The 26,883-nt window shown below is 55.6% G+C and overlaps 14 protein-coding genes across 14 annotated transcripts; 7 read left to right on the top strand and 7 right to left on the bottom strand.

Moving 5' to 3' along the window:
- On the bottom strand, positions 1-796 carry N656DRAFT_780036 (uncharacterized protein; the record flags this gene model as incomplete). Its single annotated transcript, XM_064815306.1, has 1 exon — positions 1-796. A coding segment is annotated over one exon (401 nt), but the record flags the coding sequence as incomplete, so codon positions are not given.
- Positions 797-2,529: 1,733 nt separating this feature from the next.
- On the top strand, positions 2,530-3,798 carry N656DRAFT_780035 (uncharacterized protein). Its single transcript, XM_064815305.1, has 2 exons — positions 2,530-3,392; positions 3,455-3,798. The coding sequence occupies exons 1-2, from the start codon at positions 2,608-2,610 to the stop codon at positions 3,507-3,509; spliced, it is 840 nt and encodes a 279-aa protein (XP_064669472.1). The 5' UTR covers positions 2,530-2,607; the 3' UTR covers positions 3,510-3,798.
- On the top strand, positions 3,717-4,333 carry N656DRAFT_790058 (uncharacterized protein; the record flags this gene model as incomplete). The annotated part of the gene is made up of 2 exons (XM_064816839.1): positions 3,717-3,800; positions 3,911-4,333. The coding sequence occupies 2 exons, from the start codon at positions 3,717-3,719 to the stop codon at positions 4,331-4,333; spliced, it is 507 nt and encodes a 168-aa protein (XP_064669471.1).
- Positions 4,334-4,928: 595 nt separating this feature from the next.
- On the bottom strand, positions 4,929-5,579 carry N656DRAFT_710891 (uncharacterized protein; the record flags this gene model as incomplete). Its single annotated transcript, XM_064811709.1, has 2 exons — positions 4,929-5,462; positions 5,526-5,579. 2 exons carry the CDS (start codon positions 5,577-5,579, stop codon positions 4,929-4,931), a joined length of 588 nt encoding a protein of 195 aa, XP_064669470.1.
- Positions 5,580-6,798: 1,219 nt separating this feature from the next.
- Positions 6,799-8,078, bottom strand: N656DRAFT_790056 (NAD(P)-binding protein; the record flags this gene model as incomplete). Its single annotated transcript, XM_064816838.1, has 3 exons — positions 6,799-7,423; positions 7,477-7,777; positions 7,877-8,078. 3 exons carry the CDS (start codon positions 8,076-8,078, stop codon positions 6,799-6,801), a joined length of 1,128 nt encoding a protein of 375 aa, XP_064669469.1.
- Positions 8,079-8,200: 122 nt separating this feature from the next.
- On the top strand, positions 8,201-9,222 carry N656DRAFT_127973 (uncharacterized protein). Its single transcript, XM_064808574.1, has one exon. It carries the CDS (start codon positions 8,534-8,536, stop codon positions 9,083-9,085), a length of 552 nt encoding a protein of 183 aa, XP_064669468.1. The 5' UTR covers positions 8,201-8,533; the 3' UTR covers positions 9,086-9,222.
- On the bottom strand, positions 9,223-10,222 carry N656DRAFT_127821 (uncharacterized protein). Its single transcript, XM_064808573.1, has one exon. The coding sequence runs from the start codon at positions 9,874-9,876 to the stop codon at positions 9,361-9,363; it is 516 nt and encodes a 171-aa protein (XP_064669467.1). The 5' UTR covers positions 9,877-10,222; the 3' UTR covers positions 9,223-9,360.
- A 346-nt stretch (positions 10,223-10,568) lies between these two features.
- Positions 10,569-11,621, bottom strand: N656DRAFT_798775 (F-actin capping protein, beta subunit; the record flags this gene model as incomplete). Its single annotated transcript, XM_064817801.1, has 3 exons — positions 10,569-10,963; positions 11,040-11,470; positions 11,590-11,621. 3 exons carry the CDS (start codon positions 11,619-11,621, stop codon positions 10,569-10,571), a joined length of 858 nt encoding a protein of 285 aa, XP_064669466.1.
- Positions 11,622-11,841: 220 nt separating this feature from the next.
- Positions 11,842-14,135, top strand: N656DRAFT_780030 (glycosyltransferase family 22 protein). Its single transcript, XM_064815304.1, has 3 exons — positions 11,842-12,047; positions 12,125-12,574; positions 12,631-14,135. The coding sequence occupies exons 1-3, from the start codon at positions 11,939-11,941 to the stop codon at positions 13,956-13,958; spliced, it is 1,887 nt and encodes a 628-aa protein (XP_064669465.1). The 5' UTR covers positions 11,842-11,938; the 3' UTR covers positions 13,959-14,135.
- Positions 14,136-14,155: 20 nt separating this feature from the next.
- N656DRAFT_798773 (uncharacterized protein) lies at positions 14,156-18,010 on the bottom strand (the record flags this gene model as incomplete). The annotated part of the gene is made up of 2 exons (XM_064817800.1): positions 14,156-17,884; positions 17,999-18,010. The coding sequence occupies 2 exons, from the start codon at positions 18,008-18,010 to the stop codon at positions 14,156-14,158; spliced, it is 3,741 nt and encodes a 1,246-aa protein (XP_064669464.1).
- A 1,050-nt stretch (positions 18,011-19,060) lies between these two features.
- N656DRAFT_769054 (uncharacterized protein) lies at positions 19,061-20,068 on the bottom strand (the record flags this gene model as incomplete). The annotated part of the gene is made up of 1 exon (XM_064813672.1): positions 19,061-20,068. The coding sequence occupies one exon, from the start codon at positions 20,066-20,068 to the stop codon at positions 19,061-19,063; it is 1,008 nt and encodes a 335-aa protein (XP_064669463.1).
- Positions 20,069-22,474: 2,406 nt separating this feature from the next.
- N656DRAFT_780027 (uncharacterized protein) lies at positions 22,475-23,084 on the top strand. The gene has a single exon (XM_064815303.1). It carries the CDS (start codon positions 22,679-22,681, stop codon positions 22,901-22,903), a length of 225 nt encoding a protein of 74 aa, XP_064669462.1. The 5' UTR covers positions 22,475-22,678; the 3' UTR covers positions 22,904-23,084.
- A 542-nt stretch (positions 23,085-23,626) lies between these two features.
- On the top strand, positions 23,627-24,645 carry N656DRAFT_127713 (uncharacterized protein). The gene is made up of 3 exons (XM_064808572.1): positions 23,627-23,818; positions 23,892-24,181; positions 24,394-24,645. The coding sequence occupies exons 1-3, from the start codon at positions 23,714-23,716 to the stop codon at positions 24,497-24,499; spliced, it is 501 nt and encodes a 166-aa protein (XP_064669461.1). The 5' UTR covers positions 23,627-23,713; the 3' UTR covers positions 24,500-24,645.
- A 145-nt stretch (positions 24,646-24,790) lies between these two features.
- On the top strand, positions 24,791-26,505 carry N656DRAFT_710739 (phosphoprotein phosphatase PPZ; the record flags this gene model as incomplete). Its single annotated transcript, XM_064811698.1, has 3 exons — positions 24,791-26,209; positions 26,266-26,418; positions 26,476-26,505. The coding sequence occupies 3 exons, from the start codon at positions 24,791-24,793 to the stop codon at positions 26,503-26,505; spliced, it is 1,602 nt and encodes a 533-aa protein (XP_064669460.1).
- Positions 26,506-26,883: the final 378 nt, after the last annotated feature.

Raw genomic sequence — 26,883 nt, 5'->3', positions numbered from 1 at the left:
TAGATACCCTACTCCGTCTCAACTTTGCTATGACAATCCTAGTACTACCTAGTAGTACCCCAACCAAGAAGTACTTAGGTGCAGCAAGCGCTTTTCGCCGGGAGTATTAATGGAAGACTAGTACTACCTAGTACTAGTAGTACCCAACCAAGTAGTACTTAGGTGCAGCAAGCTCTTTTCGCCGGGAATATTGGTGGAAGAAAAGCTGTGAAGATTCGAACGGCATCACTGGTGCCATGCTGACCTTTACCTACCACCCTTATCACCAGGTACTTGGCAAGTGTCAGGATGAGGTATATTGGTAAAGATCATGTAGCCAGGTACCCCGCTCCATGCGATCGTCTTCATGATTCCTTGGATGGCTCAGTCAAAAGGCCGAAACGAGGTCTCCTTATTCAAGGAGCATACCCAGAAGCCGAGTCTGAAGCACTGGGACTCCCTTCATCGTCTTCATCGTTGTTGCTGTTGTCCCGTTTCCCAGTAGGGAGCGACTCGCCTCCAACCAGTGGCTTCTCAGGCAGCTTCTCATGACAATGATAATCGATGATCTGACCAAGGACGCTGTTTCGGACAAGATGGTAGTACTTGAGGCCCGCGTGGATGCTTTTGGAGCCTGTCTTGTGCGGGGAAAGCGCTTGCTGGATGATGTCTCGTGCGGCTGCACCGAAAGGAAAGGTAAGGTCGTCATGATCGCTCCAGAATCCGAGATTGGCCAGATCAGAAAGTAGCCGTGCTTTATCCTGTTCACCTTGGCAGACCAGATACTTTGATAAGCTTGTAACGAGGTAGCCCATCATATTTTCCGGTTGACTTCCGGCGAGTGGCCAATTGGTCAAAGTACATCAAGGGATCTGCGGATTCACGGATTAGCTCAGCAAGGCAGATTGCTTCAACGTTGAAGTCCTGGAGTTCTCTGGAGGCCCTGAGGACCATCTCCAAGTGCTCTTTACGCCTAGATGGCACATCTAGCACTTTCCATCCCGGGTTTTCCTGCCATATGGGGATGTAGATAGGGAGGCGTATTAGTCTTGCGCCCCGGTCTGTGAGTCTTAGCCAGATGATTGAGCCTCTGTAGGGCTGTAGGCCGTATAGGTCTATCGGCTTCTGCTTATAATTATCCGTACGTGACAAAACAGCAACTTTGGCGAGAACCCGGGTAAGATATGGTCGACTCCTGATACTGTCAGGGAAACGTTTCACCAAGGCCTCGACAACATGCTCCGCGTGCCTTAGACAAGATCTGGCAGAGAGATCGGATGCCATGGACGGTTCGTGCCACAAGACAACGCGGCTGAGAATGAAGAGAATAGCCAGTAGGGTTGCCCCATCCGCCTCATGGGGATCAGCGGTCCAGTCATGGACAATATCATCGATCACGGGAGTCGATCGGTCGTTGTACGGGTCTCCAAGGAAGGCGTCCACAGTCTCATCAAAGCCGCACAATACAATAGCGGCATCGAAGAGGTCAGAGAAATCCCAAATACGGCCCCGGGCGAGCAATTGGTTATAGATCATGCGCCAATTAGCCTAGTCAGTAAGCTTCCTTATACTGCTAGACCGGACGGTGATGTTGTGGTACTCCTGGCTAAGATCATAGCTGTCGAGTACTCTCTGTAACACTATCGCTAGACATAGGATTCGGATCTAGAAGAGAAGCATAGAGGACTCGGAGTTAGCACTGCTGACCGGCAAATACCCGGACTATACTTGAAAATACGTCGGATGGCCTACCAGCTCAGCCTCCGGTCGGCTGCCTCCAGTCACCCTTCAAGCAGCCATGCTTTGGCTCCAGCCTGCTTCGATGCCTCTGGCAACTTCTCCCACTTCACTCAAGTTCTGTAGTACCATCTCTGCCGACCGAGTCCAGGACAGATCCAGATAAAATTCAATATTCACATGTCGACGATTTCAAGCCGCGCTAGAGAAGGCGAGCAAAGTGCTCCAGCTCAACCGAGGTTTCTGATCGGGCGCGTTCGCAGATTTGGGCGATACGAAAACTTCACAGAGCTCAGCAACTTGCCTTCCGGACATGCTAGTGCTGCCTTCAGGTCAGTGGGCAAAATCAACATTGACTGTCAATTTCTCTTCAAGCAAACCCAATGGGGCGTCCTGGGCGACGACAAGTGCCCTGCCGGGATCCTCTACCTGAATCTGAACTTCAGTCCGCCCCAAGGCTGCAAATTGAAGAGCGCCGCGGTTACGGTCACACTAGACGACGAAGACCCTTACTTGTTGAACCGGCCTATATTGTCTGAAGCTGCACCACCGGGCAAACGTGGGGAAGCCTCGGTCCAAATTACTGATTGGTATGGCCCTAAGCAACTTGTGGGCCACGAGACAATCGCCAACAAGATGCGGGTCAAACAATTCATCCCTGAAGCCAACGTCTTGGGGTACGGTATGGGTGGGGTGGGCGCTGGCTCTTCGACGTCGTTCCAGCAATCTATGCGTTGGTCGTTCGAGGGCCAACTCCTGCCCGGAAAGAAGACGCGGCTTTACAAGAAACTACGATGGGTTATTGTAGAGAACGAGCTCGAGAAACAGCCCTCCCACAGCAACTTAGTACATACAGCATTCACATTTCTACACTCCGGAAAACCCTTTGTCATGAAGGTCGACGTGGACGGGCGCCTCGAAAAATGGGACAAACACATCATGTCCAAAGTGAGGTTTGGGGACATGGGGAATAAGGCCAGGGATAGCCAGGCTGTCACTCTGGTGGACTTTGCCAATTCCTTGAAATCCGAGCGACGTCTAGACGAGATAGCCCGTGGCTTACCACTGGCCATGCAGATGAAGAACTTCGAGGAGGTTGCACCTGTTTTCCCAAGACCAGTCACGAACACGACTTTTCACATCGCATCACATCCTACCAGCACCGCAAACGAGGACCAAGCCACGATTACTGCGGCACCAGTTGCTGGCAGCACACAGAGACCCGTGCCAGCAGTCTCACAACCTCTCCAGGACTATAGCACCTTCAACGAGCATTTGCTGCCGGAGAACCCGACCCAACAGAAGCAGCCGTCTTGGGTCCACCAGGACACCGATAACGAGCCAACAATCCAAAACCTCGCGCGCATCATGCGGGATCTCTCAGACCCTGAGCCCATCTATGGACAGCCTCATCACCGTGCCCCTCCCGCAAGCGTTGACGACGCGGACACGGTCGTCGGCAGCAATGATGGAAGGGAAGACACTGGCACACAGACAGTGCCCAAGCAAGGGGTTGCTACTCAGGCCATGGTGTTGAATGACACGGATCCCCAGGCTCTGGTCAAAATACTCCAGATCCCTGCCGTCCTCAGCATGCTTCGCATGCTAATAACATTGATGAACCTCATCGGTTACGTTCCGGCGGCTAGTGATGTCGATAAGAAGCATAGAGGGAGCTCGAAGATGCCGGGGTCAGGTCTATAGTGGTTGATAATCAGCGCAAATATGGAGTACCTACCAGTTATATAGTAGTGTTCAAACTTCAAGTTGAACTTGCACCCAAAGGTTGGTAGGGCTTTCAAGTTTCAACAAGCCCCTTAAAACGGTGGACTTGGCGGCCCCACAGGGACCGTTAAGCACTTAGCATGTGATTGGCCAGAGCGGCTCAAGCGATGACCTCAACTTCCAAACCGCCGGCAGTACAGATCATGATCCCGGCTGACCAAACCTCAACACCAAATAACAACCCATCGCCCACACCGGAAAGCCAAACGCCCAAAATGACCGATATAATGGCGCAATCATCACAGGCACAACCGTTCACCCAACCGTTCGTCTCCAAGTGGGCATCAAGATATCGCGGGGTAAGTGGACAAGAAAAAGAAAACCTCCCCTTGACCTTCCAACCCGCAATCGCCGAGTTACCCTCCTAAATTAAGGGGCACCTCTTTCTAATGACATCAAAACAAAACAGGCAACAGTAGAAGACCTCGACCCCCCGGCCGCCCTGTCGCTCACCCCCTCGGACACGGTCTCGGTGGCGCTCATGTCGGCCTTTGAGCGCGACTACACGCACCTGACCGTCGTCGACTCGGCCACGCGCGCCCTGCTGGGCTACCTGTCCATTCCGCACCTGCAGGCCCTGCTCGAGGCCGGCCGCGTGCGGCCCGAGGACGAGGTGCGCAGCGCCATGACACGCTTTCAGCGCCGCGGCACAAAGTACAAGGTCATCACCATGGACACGCCGCTCGAGGAGCTCGAGGCCTTCTTTGAGGGCGCCGCTACGGGAGGGCAGAAGCAGGAGTTTGCCGTCATCACGGACGAGAGGAGGCGCTTCGTGCTCGGCGTTGCGACGAGGGCGGATCTCGAGGAGTTTGTCAAACGGCGGCCGGCTTGAGCGGAAATGCTTCTGCATGATACCGGTTCAGTTATAATGTGGGAGATGGGGAGAAGTGTACGGCCCGGCCTTTCTTCTCCTCTTCTTCTCGTTTTCCTTTATCCTTTCCCTCTTTTTACATTTCTATGGCCGTCAAGTATCAAGCGGCGTTGATCTGGCAGGCGGCGTCATGACTGTCATATCCCGGTGGCGTGGTGCAGGAGCATTCAACATGGAGAACTGGGATTCCAAGATCGGATCGCGATACCCAAGAACGGCTGGCCGGAAGAAGGCTCAGATTCCCCTCAGAGCGGGTTCTTCACCAGAAAAGGCGCAAGGAGCAGGGTTATTTGGGGGGAAACATGATCATTGACGGCGTTATAGATGCATAATGCAAGACACGGCTCCAAAAACACCAATACTGATTCCATGCCTAAAGCCCCACATTTGGTGTAAAGCCCCCTCAGCATCTGCCTCCCCGGGCCTTCGGGTGTCCTCCGATCCTTGGTCAGCTTGGGGCAATTCCAATTCGGGTAAGCTCCGACGCTGGAGGCTCGCCTCTCATCATGCGCCAGTGGGACAACACAAGACAGAAGATGACCTGCGAGCCACCCGATCACTCGAGGTAGTCATAAACGAGCGCAAGCTCGACGCGCTCGTCACCCTTGGCGATGATGATGTTTCGGCAGTATTTCCGGACACCGTCAACCATCTTGAAGCCCCAGATCTGAGTGGCGGTCCAGCCATTATCGTAGCTCTCGACGTGGCTGAGGAGGTGCGTCTCGCCGTTGGGGCCGCCTTTCTCCTCATCGCCCTCCAACCAGTCCGACTTGAGGAAGGTGTCCGAGATGTCGGCCGTGGCGATCCACGAGCTCCGGCCCTTGACACGGCCAAAGAGCCAGTCGCTATGGTCGCGGAAGGTATTATCGAGGCATCGCTTCTCAGTAGAGCCCTTCAGACCGCCTGTCCCGGTCTGTTCGATCTCGACGTGCGTGACCGGCGGGTTGGCGGGGTCGGCCGGGGGCGACGGCGGGGCCACGAATTGCTTAACATGGAGCGTGACGGTTGCTAAGCTGATAGCCTTGCGGGTCATCCAGCCAACGCCCTGCAGAGCGAGCCCCGGTTCGATGTTGGTGGACTGGCTCTTGTTCTGAGCAATGCCATATCAGCCCGCCGCTACGCCGAGATGCTCACGATGTTGAAGTCAACATACCAGGACCCACTTGCCGCTGAGGTCTCCAATGTTCTTGGTTGCGGGGGCAGCCATGGTGGACAACTGTCTATAAGCGGGGTATAGTATCAAAGCAGCTAACAGAAACTTGGGGAATGAAAAGCGTTTGAAAGAGTGCAAAAGTACGAGTCAGAGTGCAAAATCACAGGCGTCCACTCTTGGGGATCTTTAAATATGTCCCCGGTTGTCCCTTACCCAATCAGTGGGGAACGACTGTCACAAGAAGCAGGAGTTGTGTTCAGTGTAAGGGAAGCGCGCTGGACGTCCCGAGGTAAACTGCAACCCAAGCTTCACAGCCTACAGGTGCGCCGGGACCAGCCTGCCATAGAGGGAATGGTTCGGATTCACTCCGTTTCCAGCAAGAGCCCGACGACCCAGGATGACGCAGCCGGCCACTGCAACTGAAGTGATCGTTGCGGGAACTGTACACTTATACTAAGGTACGGATACATACATCAGCATCTCCAGCTGGCATGTCCTAAGACGGGTTCCATCGGGACTCCTCCTTCCCGAGGCGCCGTGCTGTATGTATGTCCTGCTCTGTTATTGACCTCACCTCCCATCGACTCTGCCTTACCCGTCAGGAAGATATCCTGCGCAGAGCTATCCGCGTCAGCTCCAGTCCATTCCCATGCCTTAGCCGGCCGATGCTCCTGCATCAGGCTCATTGATGCATCAACCCCTGCATCTTTGTCTCAACAACGTTAGGTTACCGGCTGTCTGGTTGTCCCCGTTCCCGGCCGAGACCGGGAAGCAGTAACTGGCCGACCTTCTCGGTCGCTACCTCAAACCAACCTCCGAGGCTTGCATGTGAAGCTCCAGCTGGGCGCCGGGAAGCGGGTAGACTATATATGTATGTACGATCGGGTACGCTGCACATGTAGCCAAGTTTCATACCTGATCGACCTTCTGGCATCTAGAAAATGCAATGCACTCAACAGTGCTCCAAATTTGGTCCCTTTGACTGTAGGTAGCCTGATTCGGGCCCCTTTCTTGCACAGGCTCCCGCAGAATCAAGTCTGCCGTCCGCTTCTCATTGAGGGAACGTTGACCGTGAAATCATACTATTATTTAAGACGTATATCCTATTATTACATCGCTCGTTCAACCCCCCGCAAACCAAGGCCTTTACCCTTCCACATTATTCCTCTAAGTATTGCATCGTCATCCCCGGCCCGCGTTATCTCCTATGATGTGTCTGCGCCACCCCTTTCCGTTCCACTCTCTGCTCGTTCCACAAGCGATTGACGGCTCATCAGGGCCACCAATTCATCTTCTTGTAACTTTCAATGACCTCCTCTATCAGCTCCTTGGAGATCTTGGGCTTCTCGTAAGTGAAGCCAACCACGTCTTCTAACCTCGAACCATCCATGCTGAGATCCGTGTCCTTGAGCAACTCCTTCTCCATGAACGGGGTCAGCGGGCCTGGCCTCGTGATGCCGGCTTCGGCTAAAAGATCGGCCCATGGACCCAGGGTTTCGTCGTTGACGTCGTCGACTACGCTGTCGAGATTGAGCTTGGCAAAAGTGCTGATGAGCTGCCCCTGGAAGCCGGTCTCGATCTCGAACACCTGCCCAATGATGTCTGCCATGGTTCCCTGCGTGGTAACGCCCTTATCGACCACGTTGAACGTCGGCACCTTGCCCATGCTCTTGTCGTCCCACTTGTTTTTGCCGGCCGTGTACCATTCGGCGACTGCCCACAGCGCCCGTACCACATCGTGAATGTGGACAGTGTTCTGGCGTAAGTCTTTTGTCCACAGCCACTTCATCTCGGACTCCAGCGCCTTGTACACCCTTGCCATGCAGAGAGCTGTGGCGACCCATTGAGAGGCATATGGACCGTAGACATGGGCGAGTCGTACAACGACAAGATTTAACCTGCAAGCGGTGAGTATGCGCTTGGCGAGCATCCGGATTTGATCAGTACGTACCCTTCAATTTTAGCGAGTTCCTCCTCGGCCTGCAGTTTAAAGACGGCGATCTTGCTCCACGGCTTCAGCTTGTCCTGTTCTTTGCTCGGTGCCGAGTCGGGCTTATACACCATCCCCGTGCTCAGCTCCACGAAGCATTTTACGCCGCGCTTGGCTGCCTCCCTTCCTACGGCCAGTGACAAACCAAGCGACCTCAGCTTGTATACCTCATCTTCCTGGGAATACCGGGTCTCTCCACCGCAATTGAAGACATAGTCCCATTGCTTCCCATCCGCTCTGTCAAATATCCGCGCAAGAGACTCTGTCGAAGCGGACGACATTAGCCTCATCCGAAGAGAAGGGGTGTGGGGCTACGAGATGCTCCCCCCTAAAAGAGGGTTAAAAACTAGAAATGCCATACGCTCTCTGCTCGCATCTGCTTGCACGAACTTGGACCCTGCGCACGCCTCCTCAAACTCTGGCGGCAGCCATGCGAGCTGCGGCAACACCTTGTCGACGATGCGCACCTCGGACGCAAGGTCGTTCTTGTGGAGATGAAGTGCCAGGAAGCGGCCGATGTACCCGAGCCCGCCGATGATCAACACCGACGGCTTCTCAGCCATGGTTGTTCTCTCCCGTCCGAACTCCTCCTACCTAGGCAGACTGGCGTTCAGGAAAACTCAAGGGAAGCGGGGATAAATCCGGGCGGCGCGGGGCTAAGGATCGCGGCTTGGCGGAATCGAAATTGCGAAGTTGGGTGCGCCTTCAGACCGGACGGGCGTAACTTGCAAAGATCGTTGTGTCTGGATGGACGGATGCGCGAGCTTCGGGTTCGGGATGGAAAATTAAGGTTGTCGCAGGGGGGCCGATGGGCAGGTGTTTCGGGTAGCCTTTGGAGCCTAGGGAACTGGGCAGGGCACAAACAAAAACCTGCGCGAAGGGGGGCCCGGGAGGTGATGCCCGAGACCCTGGATTGCCGCAGAACCCGGGGAAATAGGATCCTCTTCGGACGAAAATTCTTGAGCAGGAAATGATTGTTACTAGAGCTGATGCTCTCCCCACAGTTTGATAGCTGCCAATGCCAACTGCCAATGGCGATGGATATGGCGATGGAGCCCTTTTGCAGGAAGCTGCCTGGGGCAGGCCTTCTTATTTCAAGCGTGAGGGCTCAGGAGACCACGACCTCGCCAAGTTTGAGGAATCTGCCAAGGCTGCTCCTGCACAGAAAGATGCCCGGCGGCTGCCAGTGGAGTCTTCATGCAAGCCTCCAGGTGAGCCTGGAATGGAATCGCACACCTCAGCGACCGATTCGCGGCGATTGATGATTGACCAGAGGAACTGCATTTCCTTTCCTTTCGGCAGAAGGCAGTCAACATGTGAAATAACTACACGTAGCTTTATCGTACTGATCTGGCGCAAGTCTACTGTACAATTTACATCTCAAACCGCTAATTTTATCATTGCTTTCCTGCTGGCAGTCTTCCGGCCTACCCGGACCCGGGCTCCGTCACGGAGCTATGCCATGGTTCCTCCTCCCTTTCGGCCGCATTGCCCGTTTGGGTGGCTGAGTCAGGCCCGACTCTTTTGCTGTTACAGTAGTGGTTCTTGTCACCGCTTCCCTCTGAAATAGGGGTGACCTTGAAACCACTGGCAACATTGACAGCGTATTCGCCATTCGTGGAGTCACGATACAAGCGGGCGTCAGAAACGTCGGTCAGCATCTGTCCTCGAAAAAGGAAAAAGGAGAAAATTGCAGGTGAGACACGGCGACGGACAGCAGGCCGAGACGTAGGCGGCACTTGGAGGTTCCACAGCCAACGTCCTAGCCCACCCACATCCAATCTGAGGAAAAAAAGAAGTAAGAAAAAGAAAGAGATAGCCAGGCGATTGCCCCTGAGCATCATCTCAAATTTGTGGCTGCGGATAGCGACACTCTCTTCGATAACGATCTCCCGCCTTTGTCTGTGCAAGGCGGACCCAAATTCGATCAAGCTGCAGGGGAAGGTCTGTGTGTTTGCGTTTCTGCAGGCTGCACCCCTTGACTTCCTGCATTACACTACACAGTAGAACCCCTGCAAACCGAAGAGCTCCCCAACATTGCCTTTCTGGAATCTGCGAACCCAAAACCCTGAAAATGTCCGGGCCAAGCCGATGATGAAGCCTTGCTGATGCCACGTAACTTTCAATGAGATCAGCTCGCCCGGCAACTTGGATGTGGTTGACGAGCCGCGGGGTCGGCCCGTCGGGGCCAAGAATGGACCTGGTTTGGCCCCTCTCCGCCCGTGTGTCAGAAGGCCGATTCCGTGCTTCTAGAAGGCTTCCCAGTTGGGAATCGGGAGCGGAGCTGGCAGACACCGGTTGGCTGGATTCGTTACCGTTACGACCCCGGGTGCCACGGCCGAGGGTTAAATTCGGGAGCATCTTGAACCAAACCGCCACATTCCTTGGTCAGTCCCTTCGTACGTCGTAGGCTTGCCGATCGCCAATTCTGAGTGTCTCAGTTTGCGCTACCAAGCACGCGCTTATGTCAATATTCTTCTCCTCCCCCTTTGCCGTGCAGCACAGGTGGCGAGAGCGCAAACGCCTGGCGAAATAGGGGCTACCGGATGGTTTCCTACATTCCGGCTGAACAGGCCATTTCCACATCGAACATCTGTCATGGCGGCCTATTAGAACGGATGAAAAAGTCAACCCGGGGAGGTGCTCCCGGCAGTCTGGACCCAAAGCCAGCTGGGTGGTTATATTTGACTTAACGACTCACGAAGCGGGCCTAGGTTGAAGCCTTCTTCAACGCCTACAACTTATCAACGAGAGCCGTAACGTTACCGCGCAGAGGGGTCAGCCGTCTCGAAACAAGGGCATAAAGGGTATCTTCATTGCGCTGCTACTGGTACTGAGCCGCGAGCATCAACTTGCCAAGGGACACTTCCTATGGCACTGGAACACTCATGGTAGGATTCCCAGACCTTCAGCAAGCCAGCAATACCGTCTCTCAAGGAAACAACAAGCGGGCTGTTCCACATTTCGAGTGCTCTTGCCAGGACGCTTCGTAGGTCATGCCCATCGCCCGAAAGAAGGTCGTAGTCATCATTGCATCCGTAGCCCAACCCGGATCATCTCCGCATGCTACCAATCAGCTCGCGCTGCGCATCGCGGTCGCGCTGGCCCTCGCTCAGGCTGCCGATGCTGCGCAGGTCGCCCACGACATCCTTGGCCTTGCCAAAGTAGACCTCCTGCAGCAGGTTGCGCATGCTAAGTTCCATGTCCTCGACCATGCGGCCCACGTTGACAATGTGGCTCTCGTCGTTCTCCACGGGCAGGTCGTATTCAACCTGGCGCGTCATGTTACCGCTCAAATCTACCTCGCCCAGCGAGGCGCCCTTGGTCGCGAGCGAGAGGAGTACGGTCGAGGTAAGGCGGTAGTTGGATGTCCGCCCGCGCTCGCTGGCCTCGAAGACGTGAATCGAGTCCCACACCCCCGAGGAGGAGCCGTCGTTCGGGCCAGAGGCTATTTTGTAAAAAGCGAACCAGTTAAAAACGAACAAATTCCGGGAAGGTGTTTCTTTATTTATCCCCAAACTCACCCTTCTTCAGTAGCACCACGCCAGCAAACCCGTCGTCCAGATTCCACATGTACACCGACGACACGCCGCCCTCAAAGTACAGCTCCCGGTAGACGTCAAAGGCCTCGTTGAGCTTCATCTCCATCTTCCGGACGCGCTCCGAGGGGACCGCGCCGCCGCCCGCGCCCGCGCTGTTGCCACCGGCCCCAACACCGCCTAGCCCGGCCTCGTCCAGCGGCGGGTCGAACTGGTTGCTCCAGGGCGAGCGGTAGCTGTCGCCGTCCCGGTTGTAGTCGCACAGCAGGTAGTCGCGCCCCGTCTGCTTGCACCGCCGCAGCGTCAGCGGTTGGTCGACCGACGAGAGCAGGTCCTCGGCCAGCTCCGGGACCAGCGTTATGATGTTGTCGACATGCTCGGCCACGTGCTTGGGGTTCAGCCGGCGGAGGAGGTCTCTAGAGACAGGCGAGGGGTTGGGTTAGCAGGTTGGGTTTTGGGTGGGGTGAGTCTATGGAATAAGGCGCCTCGGACAAGAGAGCTTCGCGTGTAGGGGATGGGATATATCATGACTTACAGCGCTGCGTCGTAGGGATCGCCACTCGCCATCTTTTGTGCTGCTTGTCTGATGGAGACTCGACTCAACAAGTTGAAGTTGGGAGAACGGATGTCGTCGTTTCCAACGTTTCGACGCGGGGTGTTGCACGGTTGCAGTTCCCGTCCCCCATTGACATGGCGGGGTTCACCGCTGCCGGGGCTCGTGCACGTATAGCTTGGCAGGGGCCTGACAGCCTGTGGGACCTGGGAACTGCGCTAATCGCCCTGGAACGGGAGCTTGCTGTTAGCACCATCTGACAACTGGAGTATGCCTTGGATGAACCGTCTGTCCGTCTTCATTCATCTTGTTCTTTTATAAATTTATTCTCATGGCATCTCAAAATGGTTCATCTCCTGATGAAAATGCCGGTCAACAAGACGGGAAAACGGTAGCTGCGTATAGCACCGTTGCTAGTCCAAAGACATGGAATATCTTGGGTGAGTCGCGGGCGGAACACGTTTACTCGGATGAATTAACTTCGTTCATGATACCTCACATTGCTAACAGCGACCAGATGCCGTTCTTTCGCTCTTGATACCCGGACTTGTTCTCATCCATCTCATTGTTGCCCCTTACACAAAGGTCGAGGAGTCATTTAATATTCAGGCCGCCCACGATGTTCTCGTCTACGGAACGCCCACGTCGGACATCTACCACAAGCTGTCTAGCAACTACGACCACTTTACCTTTCCGGGTGCTGTGCCTCGGACATTCATAGGCCCCGTGCTGCTGGCCGGGATTTCGCAGCCCATTATTGCCCTCGTTGGGTTCCAACATGCCCAGTTTGTTGTCAGAGCCGTCTTGGGACTCTTCAACGCAACATGTCTCCTCGTCTTTTCCCGGAATCTTAGGCAGGCATATGGAGTCTCTGTGGCAAGATGGTATCTGGTCCTTCAGGCCAGCCAGTTTCACATCATCTTCTACGCCTCGCGGACGCTGCCAAACATGTTTGCATTTGGACTGAGTGAGTGTCTACATTCGCCCCTTTCTCAAGACATCAACAGGCTAAAACGGGATAAGCAACGCTGGCCTTCGCCTTCCTCCTTCCTCATCCCACCAGACCCAAATCCGCGGGCCCCCGCCAGCGCCTCGCCGTAACCATGTTCGTCTACGCTGCCGTCGTCTTTCGCTCCGAAGTCGTCCTGCTGCTGGCCACCAACGTCCTCTACCTCATACTCCTACCCGCACTCTCCCTGGAGCGCGTCATCTTCCCCTTTTGCGTCTCCTTTCTTACCGCACTGGCCACCTCGGTGCCCATCGACAGCTATTTCTGGCAGCGCCCGCTGTGGCCCGAGCTGTGGGCATTCTATTACAACGTAGTCAAAGGCTCGGCCTCCCAATGGGGCGTGTCGCCCTGGTACTACTACTTTGTCTCAGCACTGCCCCGGCTCCTCGTGAACCCTCTAACCTACACGGTCCTGATCCCACTCGCCCTGCGGCACCCGGCCCTTCGACCCGCCGCCGCCCGCCTTGTCGTCCCCTCCCTGCTCTTCATAGCCGTCTACTCCCTCCAGCCGCACAAGGAAACCCGCTTCATCTTCTACGCTGTCCCGCCGCTGACTGCCGCTGCCGCGCTCGGGGCAGACCTGCTCTTTCGCCGGCGGCGGTGCAAGGGCGTCGTTGCTGCGCTGGGCGCCGCCCTCCTTGTGGCGTCCGTCCTGGCCTCCTTCGTGACGAGCTCCGCTATGCTTGCCCTCTCGGCTCTGAACTACCCCGGCGGCGAGGCCCTTGCGTACGTGCGGGAGTCGATCTTGAGCGCAGAGGTGCCTGCTGCTGCTTCTGCTGTGGTTGGTGCGGACGGTGGTGCCGGTGACTCGTCGGGCGCGCTGGTGTTCGTCCATGCTGACGTGCTGGCCTGCATGACTGGGGTGACGCTGTTCGGGACGGCGACAGCCAACGCCGCTGCCAGTGTCGCTGCTGTTCCTCTGAGTGGATCCCGAGACGGGGGCCTGGTGAATCAGCGCCGCGCGGGGGGGCGTGACGGCGGGGTAGTGATTGTGGTGGACAAGACGGAGGATCAGGTCGAGTTGGCGAGGCTGGATTTCTGGAGGCAGTTTAACTATGTGCTTGTAGAGAAGCCGGAAAAGGTCAGGGGGATGAGTGGGGAGTGGGAGACTGTGGGCGTGGTCAAAGGGTATGCGGGAATTGAGGTTGCCAGACCGGGAGACAAGGATGAGGAGAGTGCGGCACAAGTTGTGGGATCGGGAAAGACGGTAGCGCTCTGGAAGAGGAGGGTAAGGGCCCTCACTGGGGGCTGGTGGGTTGGACCTGGGATGGCGGAGAGGATATACATCCTGAGGAGAACAAAGGGTGCGGCGAGGAGGATGACCGCTGTTGAGGCCCGGTAACTCTGTGAGCGCGACGTTTCATTTAGCTTGCTGCGATTATCTTCTGACTGAACTGTTTGGATCTTGATACATTAGTTTCTAGTCGGCGCATGAGTTGCGGGCACCTGTTCGTCGGCAGCCCACGCTTGGCCACCAGGCCATTTGCCGCCGGGGAAGTTGTAAGCACAAGGGAACAAGGGGTATATTGTTCTCTAGCTCTATCTGTGCTCTTCTATCCCGCTTGCCGACACATTCCACACTTCCAGGCCAACCCCCCCAATCATAACCCTGCCGGGAGCAACAAGCTCGAGATCACCAGCGTCGGCGACCGAGCTATACCGACTATCCAGTAGTGAAACCCGGATATCCTCGGCAGTGCCATCCGTTTTTACTCTCCAAAGTTTGACGCGCTGGTCATTGCTGAGGGTCGCAACCTCAGTGCACGCCGGATCCTGCCTTACCATGCAAAGGCCTGTAATGGCAGCCGCATGCGCATTCTTGACCCTATATCTCCCGATAACGGAATATTCACTTTTAGCTCCATCCCACGCCAGGTTCATGAAGCCGAGTGCGTTGTCATCGCCGCCCGTGACAACGAGCCATCGCGCCGAACCCGCGGCTGTCGAGAGATCAAGACCCTTTATGCTGCTCTGGTGGAGCTTCACGGCCAGGGACAGTTCAAATGCTCCGTGTTCTGCCCCCTCATCTGGCTGTTGTCGCGTCCTCCAAACAGCCATGTGCCCGTCGGTATAGGCCATCAAAACATGCACCTCCCCTCCACCTGTCCGTAGGTGCCTGACTTGGGTTGGACACGCGCCAGTATACCGCCCGCTGGCCAGCAACGTGAAGTCCCCGCCTGTCCTTCGATCTCCCGGATTGGACCCAGAACTGGTACCATCGGCGGGAGAATAAACATAGCTCCGCACCGCTGAATCCGATAGGCCCATGGTCACGAGCACCTTCCCCGCGTCCCATTCAGCAACATCAAAGTCCACGATCCTCAAGTCCTCATCGGCCGTCTTGTCATCCCAGACAGCCTCCCTCACGACCGCCAGCGCATCGTATCCCCCGTCATCCCCCTCCGACAGCGACCTGCTAAGCTCAGTAACACGCCAGACAAACAACTCCTCGCTCCCCGCGCTGCTGAGGAGGTATGTGTCCCCGAACCACCTCAGCGCCTGGATGCCCGCTGAATGGCCCTCGATCACAGCAAGGCACTGCATGCCCATGCCCATGCCCATTCTCTCTTTGGTCTCACCCCCTCCTCCGGTATGGTCCCTCCAGATCCGAATGACGGTATCCTCCGCCCCGGTTGCCACCAGTCCCCGGCTACTACCACCCCCACCCGAGGGGGAGGATGATGTTAAAGAAGAAGCAGCTGCAGCAACGGCCTTGATCTCCCTCCCATGCCCGCCTCCTCCTCCACCACCACCACCACCCCCCAACACAACCCGTCCCGCACCACCCTGGGAATACACCCTTAACCTATCAGCACGCGAAAACACCAGCCTCAACTGTCCCGGATCGTGCCGGGGCGAAACGGCAGCAAAGGGCCTGTGGGCGCCGCCGCACTCGACCGAGGCCAGCGTGGTGCGGGCCGTGGCGTCGTGGGCGACAAAGTCCCTGTTGCGGAAGCCGTGCAGGATTAGGTGCGGTCGGTGCTGGTGCTTGGCCTTTGTGGTGGTGGTTGGGATGGAATTGTGAGGGGATGGGGATGATGGGGAAGGGGTGGTGGGGGTGGTGGGGGTGGTGAAGAAGGCGGATTCGATGGTCCCCAGCGGCGGGGCGATTTCGTGCTGGAGGTGTAGTTGTGGCAGGGTCTGTGAGGATGAGGGGTGAGGGGTGAGGGTGAGGGTGTAGATGCGATATTTACCGTCGCGGCAGGTGGTCAGGAATGAGAAGTTACCGTGGGGATGGGGGTTGGAGTTGGTAGGTGGTGTGATTGTTGTTGTCGGTAGTGGAGGTGTTGGTGTTTGCCCGGGGAGCGCTATGATGCAGGTGATGGCGTCTTTGGTTTTGGTGTCTTTGCGGGAGGTGAGCGGGGTGAAGTCGGCAGTTTGCGGGTCGGTCGTATAAACGGTCACATAACCGGTGCGGGAGCCGAGGATGAGAGTCTGGGAAACAAATGCGGCGGAAGTGACGATGTAGTGCTCCGGGAGGAGGATTTTGCGTGGGTCAATGGTGCAGATGTTGCTTGAGGGATCGAAGCTGAGGATTAAAGCGTGATCGAGGCCGAGGACTGTTATGATAACGGACCAGGGCCCAGGGGGATGCTCATCGTCGGAGAGCGAGTGCGTAGGCGAGCTGTCCAGCAGGATGATGTCTGATACTTTGGCAGGGAACTGGGCTAGCTCGGAGACCTGGTGTCCTTCCTGGTACAGGTAGAGCTTTCCTGTTGTACTGCCGATGAGTGCGGTATCCCTTGCAGGGCTTTTCACAACGTGATAGGACCCGAGGTCGGAGATAATAGCTTCAGAAAGAACCACTTCTTTCCAGGCGAGAGGCTTTCCCATGGTAGCCACGAAAACTCTGCCCGATGCCTTGGTTGCCATGACTTTGCGGTCTGACAAGAAAGCGTAGCGTTGGAAGGCATGCTTCGCGTTCTTTTTGGTCAGGGACTCCACTGGGGCCTGGGTGGTGCCCCGGAGGTCTCGCAAAACATCGTCAAAGGTCAGGCTAAGGTCAAGATCCTCGTATGTCCGAGAACAAACACGGCCTGCAACCCCGAGTCCTCCGGCAACCATGATTTTCCCGTCGGCACCGCCTGTGGCAATGAGAGGCTCTTGATCTTCCCTAGTCAAAACGGCAGCGGACCATATGTTCCTTCCGCTGTGGCAAGTCTCCGTGGTGCAATGTCGGAGAGTACCTACTGTCCCGCCCGGGCGGCCCTCACATGTCCCCAGCCAACGCTTCGGATCCAAAGCAAGCTCCCACTTCTGACGCGAGCAGTCCTCTCCAAATGAGTGCATCTCTATCGAGTTGGCCACGGTTGTGAAGCTGCTCGTTCGATTGGCGAACTTGACATGCCATATCCTGGAGACATGGCCCATGGCAACGGCAACGCATCTCGAAGAGTCGTTGCGGTTCCCTTGCTTTGCCTCTGAGTTGCCGCCGAATCCCGTCTCTCGGGCCTCGGCAAGCGTCTTGGAATCAATTTCGTCCCCGTCCTTGGCCCCAACAGCAAGCGGACGGTCTGTTATGTCCCAGACCCGGATGGTCCTGTCATCGCTGCAGCTGGCAAGGAGCCTGATTTTGAGGTCAGGGGCAATGCATATTTCAGGGGAAATGTCAACCCCAAATATGGATCCTTCGTGACCGGTAAAGACGTAGAGGACTTCCCATCGTGAGGGTTTAGATGGGTCGATGTAATATTTCCAAACAATGATCTCTCCAAATACGGTACCCCCTGCAACGAGGATAACGCCAGATGATAGCAAACAGAGCTTGGCCGAGTATAGGATCGGCCGTGATGGGGATGTCAGGGGCCCGAAGGTGAGAGACTGCCTGTCCACGCCAAGCGTAAACGGGAGGATCTCGTTGTGAGCGGTGACGAGAGCACCATGTATACACTGTGAGCCAATCAAGATGCCGTCGTAAATCCAATCTGGCGCTTCAAACTGGTGTGGCTGAAGGGTCTTCTCTCCGTCAATGAGTGCGTCCAGAGCTGTCCAAGACAGAACTGCCACCGACTGCCCGCCCCATATCAGAATTCCGTCCCGGTCATCTGAATATTCCTGATCTGGGTAAAGAGCGTAAATCCCATGAACAGGTTGCGAGTAGAATACTTTAAGCTGCCCGAGGAGCTGGGTGGTTTGGACATCATAGACTTTGAGAAAAGTGTCTTCACCCGAAAGCAGAAGAATACGACCAGAGCTGGTGGTATGAAAAGTAATGGCAGTAATAGGACTGAGTGCGTAGAGGTGCTGCAGCCGTGCTACAGCTTGGGCCTGTCGACGGTGTTAATGAGTGTTCTCAGAATCAGGATGAATCAGGGGCCCGAGACTCAGTGAGTGAGTCACTGCGACATGTCAACAAGATTGTGTTGTATGGTGAGTCTGTACCTTCTGAGCCATTGCAAAGCGTCGGTCACTTTTCCATAGAACTTCTCATGAATATCTTTGTCGTAAAGACGTTTGGTTCTAGGAGGTATCATGAATCCGTTTTCTCGCTCATGTCTCATTCAGTTGTTGAATGAAATTTCTTGGGCCAAAGTTGATGGCGAGTTGAACCGTAGCATTAACCCCAACCCTAAGATATCTCCATGAGCCATCTTCAACATCATGGCGGGGTTCATGTACTTGTACAGTATCCCTTCAAGCCTCATCCTCAATGGCAATATGTCTCCATACATTCATCGTTCCCCTGGACTGTGCTCTGTCGAATAGCCGCCGTCTGAAACCCTATCAACCGTTGCCTATGCATAACAATCCTATACTTCGTACGGAGTAATCCTATGTTTGTTGGCAAACCCGCGCCTTGCAGTGACATTAGCTTACACGTTTCGGTCCAACAAACGCCGAACTTGCCGGCAAACACGTTCCTACACCATCAAGGGTGTCCTCCACTCAGCCAGCCAGGTCGGGCTGAGAAGGTTGCAGTTGCAAGACCACCTCAAACATTCCCTTCGCTGCCCGTATGCGGCACGGCACATACAACAGCATGTGCCACGTGTAACCCGAACAACGCATGTCGCTTCTACCACGGTCAGGGCAATGCAAAAGTTATCCAGAAACAGAAGGGGCAGGTAGGGATCGTCACAAGTGTTTAGCAAAGTGATGTAGACATCAAAATCTCATGATGAGAAAGTATCGTTGCCCTCTATTCATCATCAACCACCCACGATCGGGTATCATGAAAAACAATCCTCCCTATCATTTTCTCCCAGCCACTTGGCACGTTTCAAGCCCATCATATCATACTCGGAATCGAGTGCCGTCCTCCGAGAGCCTTAAAAGGTAAAGAAAAGAAACCCCAACGCCGAACAGATGCAGCAGGGAATGAAGTAAAACAAAGAGCTCCACACCCAACAGGGCAAACTCTTGCCCTGTCTATCGACAAGTCCGCTCTATCACCTCCAGCAGTTAGACTGCAGCTGAAACCTCCGTTTTACCGCTCTCAATCCCTTAAACACGAGCATGCGAGTAAGGCTCGTACGCGCCCGAGTGCTGCTGCGGCGAGGCGTACGCCTGGGGGTAAGGCTGGGCATAGCCGCCGGCGGCGTAGGCACCACCGCTGGGCTCGAGGCGCTGGTACGACGAGGTGGCGCTCGGGGCGAACTTCTCGCCCTGGTCGCGGAAGCCGCGGGAGCGGCGCGACGAGTGGTCGGGCGCGCAGCAGCAGATGGTGAAGAGCCAGAACAGGCCGGCGGCGACGGCGAACGCGGCGCCGAGCCAGACGGCCGCGAGGAAGCGCACGTTAAGCTCGCCGCCCACGCCGTACCACTTGGCCGTGGCCTCAACGGCGCCGACGACCACCACCGACGTGGCCGTGGAGAGCGCCGCCGCAGCGGAAACGGCGGCTGCGGCGACCAGCGCGATGAGCCAGGTGATGCACGAGAAGATGCGGCTGCAGTTGGCGAGCAGGCCAAATAGCAGCTCCAGGGCGAGCGCCGCGTAGGCGATGACAAAGACAATCTGCGTCCAACGGGAGACGGTGCTAAACACTTGCATCGAGTTGGTAATGTCCTCGGGCAGCGTCACCGTTTGGCCCGAAGCCGTCGCCAACTGAGTGAGGTTGCCCGTTGTCGTATTGAGCACGTTGTTGGCCCAGCCGAAGGCAGGCTTGGTGCATTCGCGCGGGCCGTTTTGCGGGACGTAGCAGTAGGCCCACACGCCAACGTCGTAAATCTTGTGAAGGCCCAGGTCGGCAGCCGTGATGTTGCTCGGGGTCTGGCGGCTGCTAATGGCGGCGTCGGCGACATCGGCCTCGGCATTTCGCGTGTTGACGCCCGCAGCATCGAGGACATTCGCAAGCGACAAGGGTGATATTGAGAGGTCGGTCGTGTTCACTTGGAACATGTAGAGCGATTTGTCGGCTACGCCCGCCAGACCCGCTATCAGCATCGCAACCAGCGATGCCAGCGTCAGCAGGAACGGCAGCAGCACGCACACGAATCGCCCGAAGCTGGCCATCGTGTGCTTTCGTCCTCGAGTTCGGCCTCGTGGGTGTTGATAATCAGTAGGTTTTTTTTTTCAGCCCTTCTTCGCGGCTGGGTCGAGTAAAGTCGTAGACTGGGTGTCAAATGAATGCCCCAGCGAGTGATTGATGCCTCGGTTAGTAAGGCGACTGTGAGGTTCCAAATGATCCGAAACAACACAGTGATCCGGTGTAACGAGGGGAAGATGGAGGAGGTAAGTGTCAACAATGGGATTGGGAGCCGAGCGATAAATATAAAGCGGCGAGTTTGTTGCGTACGCAAAGGGCCAAAACACGTCCCCAGAACCCCTGCTGACGTCTGGCAGGGTTCTCAGCTGGGTGGTTGGAGCTAGCAAACAGGCTGTGCCCGAACGTCCAGTGGCGCAGACTTGCAGTGGCCCCACCTGGACCAATGCGACATGGATCCACGGGTGACGAACGGGAGACTAACGCGGGTTAGCGCTTCATTGTCCCGGCCTGGCTCGCCTGGCAACCAGTTCCGTCCGTTTGCTGTCGACGATTGCGGCTGTAACGAGAATTGTGTAGCATAAGGTGTGCCAGGTCTTTCGGGCAATACAGGCCTCCAGCCTACTTACGGACAGTTACCAGCCCGAGAATGGGGACAGCAAGCCTTTGCTACGTCTGGTTTAGGGTGTTCTGGGGTGTTGTACTTCGTACTGTACGTTACATATGTATTTACAGAGGTCTTGTTCGCTATTGATGTTAAGTTTGCTTGAATTGCGCGGTGAGGCGAATTTTCAGCCCAAAAGCAGAATACATCTGGCAACATGTTTGATCAGATGGATTCTTCAATCATTGAAGAATGGAACCAACACCAATGCAACCTGGCAGTGGGCCTAAACTGCGCAGGCAACGACGTAACAGAGAGACAGATCGACAGGAGGTCGAATCCACGGGCGAGGGTGTTATCAGGGCAGGTACGCGAGCGCGATGGGGTTAACCAGTGCACTAGGTAGTACAGTACTTCGTAGCTCCGTATACGGAGTAGCGTCCCGTTAGTTTTGGTGTGTCTGGCTAGAAAGCCGGAAAAGGCAACCATCACGACAGCAAGTCGCGTTAGGCACTCTGTAGGGTAATGGTTATGAATCAATGCTTCGCGCGCATATATCTCCTAACGTCATGTAGTGAAGTTTGATCTGTTCAAGTTTACATAGCCAGCCGAGAGCCTCCGTCCTTTACAAGTTCAGCGACGCGATCCGGAGCTCCGTACACACATCCAGTGAACGCCACCAGGGAGAGACTGTAGCCGTCGCACATCACTAAGTGGGTATGTAGTCAGTGTAGCTCATGAACTCCATACGGAGGATGTGTAGATTGCAGACGCGGCACTTGAGGCCAGGCTGATCTTTGCGCCTGAAGCCACATTTGATGACGGTCGTTGAAAAAGGTGCGATATCCCACAGACCGGTTGGTAGTTTGATACACAACGATAAGTAACGACTTTAGCTGCATCCATAGCAAACCACGCGCCTCGTCTTGCAGATATGTCGCGAGTATGCCTTGTGATGCCAGAATCGAGCAGCAGACATCGTCAATTGGTCCCTCTGCCCATTGCTCGCAGAACACAGCTGCAGTGTGGGGTGACTACTCCAAAAGTCCAAATGCGTAGGATTACGCCAGCGCGAGGGCTGAGTTTGAAACCAAGCTAAGGGCTGGGCTGGTGGTCGGGATTGACTAAAAGGGAGACTGGAAGTAGAAAATCTGCGCAGTCCCTTCGTTGCGTCCATCTAGGCAAGCTGCTACTGCTCACGGAGCTCGCAATCAAACTTCAAATCACAAGACATAATGTTTTTCAGTGAAGTCGTGTAAGTCGAAGATATCGAACATCGACAAACCAGCAAATTCTCCAAGCCAGATTTCGACAGGTGATGGGTCGAGCTGGGGGCTGGGGCTGGTTGTGGGGCGTGGGATCCCGTTGGTGCAGGTGAGGTGGCTGGGCAACACTCGGCCACTGTTTTTCCGGGGGGCTCTAAATTTAGGTAAATCCGGAATCCCACGCTGTTTCCAGGTTCCACAACGACGGGTCGCCTGCCAAGCTTGAAGCCGAAAGGGACGGTGAGCGGTGAGCGGAATTCGCCAAGACCGGTCCTGCCCAGCTCCGCCGGATGCCTGACACTATGTACGGATATTCATCTCCACTCAACATTCTCCACTGGCCCCAAGGCCGTCGTCGGACCGGGCATGGTGGCCGAGCCTTTAAGAGAAGCTCTAGCCCCCGCGTCCACGGCCCCGGTTTGGGCCTCTTTACTTCTTCTCAAACCACGAAGCCGAGCCCAACGTCAGGTTCTGCCAGGGAGCCTGACAATGACATTGAGTTGATTGATCTCGGCCCGAGTACTCGGCAGCACCCGACCATGCCCGGCTGCAGCACCTGATATCTTTCCTCTGAGCCCGACAAGACGGATCCAAGCGCAATGCGTCCGGGATAACATACCTAACCCTTGCGACAACCACCCCCGGGTTCTCTCCTCTGGTTTCTGATGTGATGCAGCCTGTGTTCCCCCACCGAAACCCCCCGGGTTGCTGCACCCACACGAATCCGGAACCGAGACAGCTGTCCTTCGGGACATAGTACCGAATCACGGATGCCCGGGTTGAAATCTCTTCCCTGCCAAGCGACTGTGCATCACTACACCGCTTCCCAAAATCATAGCGTGTTGTGGTCATGTGGTCGCCCACATGCGGCTCACGCAGGGAAATGCAGGTTCAACGTTGCAGGCGACTGCACGTTCCAGGCTTTGATGTCGCTCCGCTCACTGTGTCCGCCGGCTGGTACCTCTCATCACTGGCCTCTCGGCTATCCGATATGATGGCATCCGCGTCTGTCTTTGCGGGATACGTATCCGTGAATGAGCCCAGTGTCGTTCCCCCACACCTACTGTTCCGGGCTATCGGGCAGTGAGGTTACCGGGCCCCGGGTTATGAGATTTCCACAACAGGACCAAGACCCGGCAGTGTCCGCCAAGCTCCGAGAGCTCCAACGTTAGGTAACTTGCCACATTATGGTACGGGTAGACCAAGGCGTAAGGGATACAGAGAATCAAGTTTCGTTTATTGTTTCGCGGCTGCATCCTGTGCTGCGCACACACGCCTTTCCGCAACTTGATTGCAAGTGCGTGCCTGATTCTTGCATATTTGGTTTGGTCTGGATGCCTGCCCGTAGCGACCTAGTGTGCCTTGGTATTGATACAGTCCTACCTTACAGTACCAACGTTGACGGCAAGGGCGGTAGTCGCTACCTGCGATCTGCGCTGGAAACTGCAAGGCCCCGCAGGTGCAAAGACGCATTGTCGCGGGAGGTGCGCCATGCAGACGCTCAAACCCGTCTCGACGATTGGCCCCACTGGCTACATGAGGCACGTGCCGTCTGTTCAGGCCCATTCGTTCGCGGCTTCTCATTCCATCTTTTTCGGTGGCGGCCAACAAAGTCGCAAAACATTTTGTAACAAAAAGTTTCCGTTGTCTTCTCGACATCGTTCCGCATCTGTCAAACCCTTTCACCAGACAATTGCCATCTCACTTCTCTGTGTTGCGCTTGTCCTTCCTCTGCTCGGTGACCACTGTTACATAACCATCCCGCCGACGTGAGCGGCCAATTCGTCTCCACTGGCAGCCCGCCCATGCCCAGCCAAGGCATCAATCCTCGTACGCCGTCAGCCGCATCGTCATCATCAGCCTTTTCCGCACCTTTCCTGAGAAATTGCCCATCATCCGTCACCTGTCAGGTTTGATCGCGCTGTCTGCAACTTTGAACCCCGCATCCCGCTGCCCTCGACTTTCTTCTTACAGGCGACAAAGCGCTGTGACATCTCTGTCCTCGATCTCGACCCGACCGAGCTCCTTGACCCCGTGGCAATAACCAGAGTGGCAAGCCTTGTTGCACGCCTGCCCGCCGGATCCAACTCCGCCCGCCGCCCAACTGCTTTTCCCAAGTGCTACGTACAATACCTTGCCCAACCCCACGATTTCAATTGCTGCTTCTTAGACAAGGCAGCGAGGACAACTGAAGTCGAGCTACTCCGTGCAAGGCGCCAGGTCAAACCCCTTGCACATCTTCAGCCTTGGCGTTGCGCTCCTTGTCATCGGGTGTAGGTTAGTTCACTTTCCTTCGTTTCGTCTCGCGTGCACCCCCACATTTCTCTCCTTGTTTTTTTCTCCTCCAACCTCCTAGCCTTCATTCCGAGCCTTCGACCCTCGCCTTTCCTCCAGTGTTGTGGATGTGCCGACTATCATTCTGTTTTGTTGTTACTCCTGGTGGAACCCCAAGCAAGCCCCGACTAACATCATCGCGCTCGTTGAGTCAGCGCCCCGAGCTCCGTAAATCCGCCCCGACGTCAATCGGTCTTTGTCCGTTTCTCCTAAATCCGACTAGCTCCCGAGCTGCCGCAACGTACAGAAACCCTTGACATTGCGCTACTTCCCGCTTGATCGATCGAAAGTCATCAAAAACGGAACGATCAACGGGGCGCTCGTCTTCCACCGCCATCAGCTTACTTTCCGACCTCGAGCGATTCTATCACCCTCCCTAGAAGGTTGGGGCACGCCAGGTAGAGAACTCGCTTCTAGACGGGTGTAGCGGTAGGCTGTGTGGGCATTCAAAGGCGACCCTGCCGGAACCACAAACCTCACGCGCGCACGCCGTCCAGCCCCTCGACTTCTCCATACCAGAGTTACCTAATCTCTGACATTGGGAAACCATGGGCAACCAATCTTCCAAAGATGCCGGCGCCACATCTTCTTCCAAAGCTGCCGGCAATGGCGAGGAGAATTTCCAATCCTACCCATCCTTCAGCAGGTCCGACACGAGAGAATCCTCGCGCTCGTTCCGCTCTCTGCGCTCCAAAATTCCCGGTTCGGGCAAGACGGACAGTCCCAGGGGCTCTGCTATCCTTGCGAACGGGGAGACGCTTGAAAAGTCGGATGCGGGGTCAGTCAGGTCTGGGCGGAGCGGTAGGTCGTCGCAGACCCGCGCTAGTCGCGCCGATTCACTCTCGTCACCGACCTCACCTTCGTCTGTGGACACGGCCGTCCTGAACTCGCCTCAGCTGGATGATGCGCCTCCGCCATCTCCCGTGCAATCGGCCTCCATCATGGCGGGGCATCGTGATGTCTCTGCCGCCCAGGCTAGCGGAGAAGTAGACCACGTTTCGGACCAGCCGCCCAGTGGCGCTGCTAACTCCAACCCGTCTTCACAGCAGCCGGGACAAAGCATTCTCGTGAAGCGTGAGGATGCAGTCAACCTCGTTTCGGACACGTCACCGCAGGAATCTGTAAAGGAGGAAGTTGCTTCTGGCATAGCGATGAGTGAGATCAAGGACATCGACCTCGACGACTTCATCAAGCGTCTCTTGGATGCTGCCTATGCCGGCAAGGTCACCAAGAGTGTCTGCCTCAAGAATGCCGAGATAACAGCCATCTGCCATCGTGCCCGGGAGTGCTTCCTTTCCCAGCCAGCCCTTCTCGAATTGGATGCTCCTGTCAAAATTGTTGGGGACGTCCACGGTCAGTACACGGACCTCATCCGCATGTTTGAGATGTGTGGCTTCCCGCCAAGTACCAATTACTTGTTCCTTGGTGACTACGTGGACCGTGGGAAACAGTCTCTGGAGACAATTTTGCTTCTGCTCTGCTATAAGCTCAAGTACCCGGAGAATTTCTTCCTGCTCCGTGGCAACCATGAATGCGCCAACGTCACGCGCGTCTACGGCTTCTACGATGAATGCAAGCGGCGGTGTAACGTGAAGATCTGGAAAACCTTCATCGACACGTTCAACACGCTCCCAATTGCTGCCATTGTCGCTGCGAAGATCTTTTGTGTTCATGGAGGCCTGTCCCCGGCACTTAGTCACATGGACGACATTCGGAACATCGCACGCCCAACGGATGTCCCTGACTACGGGTTGTTGAACGACCTACTCTGGTCCGACCCTGCTGATATGGAACAGGACTGGGAGGCAAACGAACGAGGCGTCAGCTACTGTTTCGGCAAAAAAGTCATTACGGACTTCCTAGCAACCAACGACTTCGACCTTGTTTGCCGAGCGCACATGGTTGTCGAGGATGGCTACGAGTTTTTCACCGATCGTGTCCTAGTCACTGTCTTCAGTGCACCTAATGTGAGTAACCTCTCTCCGGCTCTAGGCCTGAGAATCTTTTGCTAACGGATGCTCAGTACTGTGGAGAGTTTGACAATTGGGGCGCCGTTATGTCCGTGTCTACAGAGCTTCTCTGCAGCTTTGAACTCCTGAAGCCACTGGATTCCAATGCTCTCAAGAACCACATCAAGAAGGGCAGAAACAAGAGGAATCAGATACTCAACAGTCCAGTACGTCTCCTTTCCCCGCTATATGTTACAAGTTTGTTCGCAGCTAATGCATCAAAGCCCGCGAATGTTTACCCCCAGAGCGTCTAATGGACCGACGCTAATGATATGCCTTTTTCTCAATACGGCGTCCTGAGTTCAAGCTCAGTGGTGACACCATCCATGCTCCGTGCACGGACAACACAACACACTCCGATTCGAGGGTCTAAGTCTAGGAGTGGACGGTGCTACTCCAGATACCAGGAATGAACTCACGTGACAGTGAGAACAAACCGATTTGGGGTTGCTAGCCTGTTTAACCCGAATAATTTAACACATAACATGACGATCCCCGGAGATGAGAAGCTACCGATTCCGGTTTGGGAAAGAAATATGCCACTCGGCTGAGTACTCAAGTGGAAGCCTTGGGTCATACATTCGCAGCGACACTATGCCTATTAACGGGGGACTCTGGTCTTGCGGCCAACA

This window comes from Canariomyces notabilis, assembly GCF_033297395.1.
Source record: "Canariomyces notabilis strain CBS 508.74 unplaced genomic scaffold N656scaffold_13, whole genome shotgun sequence".
NCBI classification, from domain to species: Eukaryota; Fungi; Ascomycota; class Sordariomycetes; order Sordariales; family Chaetomiaceae; genus Canariomyces; species Canariomyces notabilis.
The sequence above is the reverse complement of the archived record's forward strand: the minus strand, read 5'-3'. Positions and strand labels throughout refer to the sequence as shown.

Coding starts and splice junctions, on each gene's coding strand:
- N656DRAFT_780035 (XM_064815305.1), top strand. CDS start 2,608: ATGAAGGTCGACGTGGACGGGCGCCTCGAAAAATGGGACAAACACATC. Junction 3,393..3,454: donor GATAAGAAGCATAGAGGGAG/CTCGAAGATGCC, acceptor TGGAGTACCTAC/CAGTTATATAGTAGTGTTCA.
- N656DRAFT_127973 (XM_064808574.1), top strand. CDS start 8,534: ATGCCAACTGCCAATGGCGATGGATATGGCGATGGAGCCCTTTTGCAG.
- N656DRAFT_127821 (XM_064808573.1), bottom strand. CDS start 9,876: ATGCTCCCGAATTTAACCCTCGGCCGTGGCACCCGGGGTCGTAACGGT.
- N656DRAFT_780030 (XM_064815304.1), top strand. CDS start 11,939: ATGGCATCTCAAAATGGTTCATCTCCTGATGAAAATGCCGGTCAACAA. Junction 12,048..12,124: donor AAAGACATGGAATATCTTGG/GTGAGTCGCGGG, acceptor AACAGCGACCAG/ATGCCGTTCTTTCGCTCTTG. Junction 12,575..12,630: donor CATGTTTGCATTTGGACTGA/GTGAGTGTCTAC, acceptor AAACGGGATAAG/CAACGCTGGCCTTCGCCTTC.
- N656DRAFT_780027 (XM_064815303.1), top strand. CDS start 22,679: ATGCCCGGGTTGAAATCTCTTCCCTGCCAAGCGACTGTGCATCACTAC.
- N656DRAFT_127713 (XM_064808572.1), top strand. CDS start 23,714: ATGCCCAGCCAAGGCATCAATCCTCGTACGCCGTCAGCCGCATCGTCA. Junction 23,819..23,891: donor CATCATCCGTCACCTGTCAG/GTTTGATCGCGC, acceptor CAGGCGACAAAG/CGCTGTGACATCTCTGTCCT. Junction 24,182..24,393: donor TGCGCTCCTTGTCATCGGGT/GTAGGTTAGTTC, acceptor GCGCTCGTTGAG/TCAGCGCCCCGAGCTCCGTA.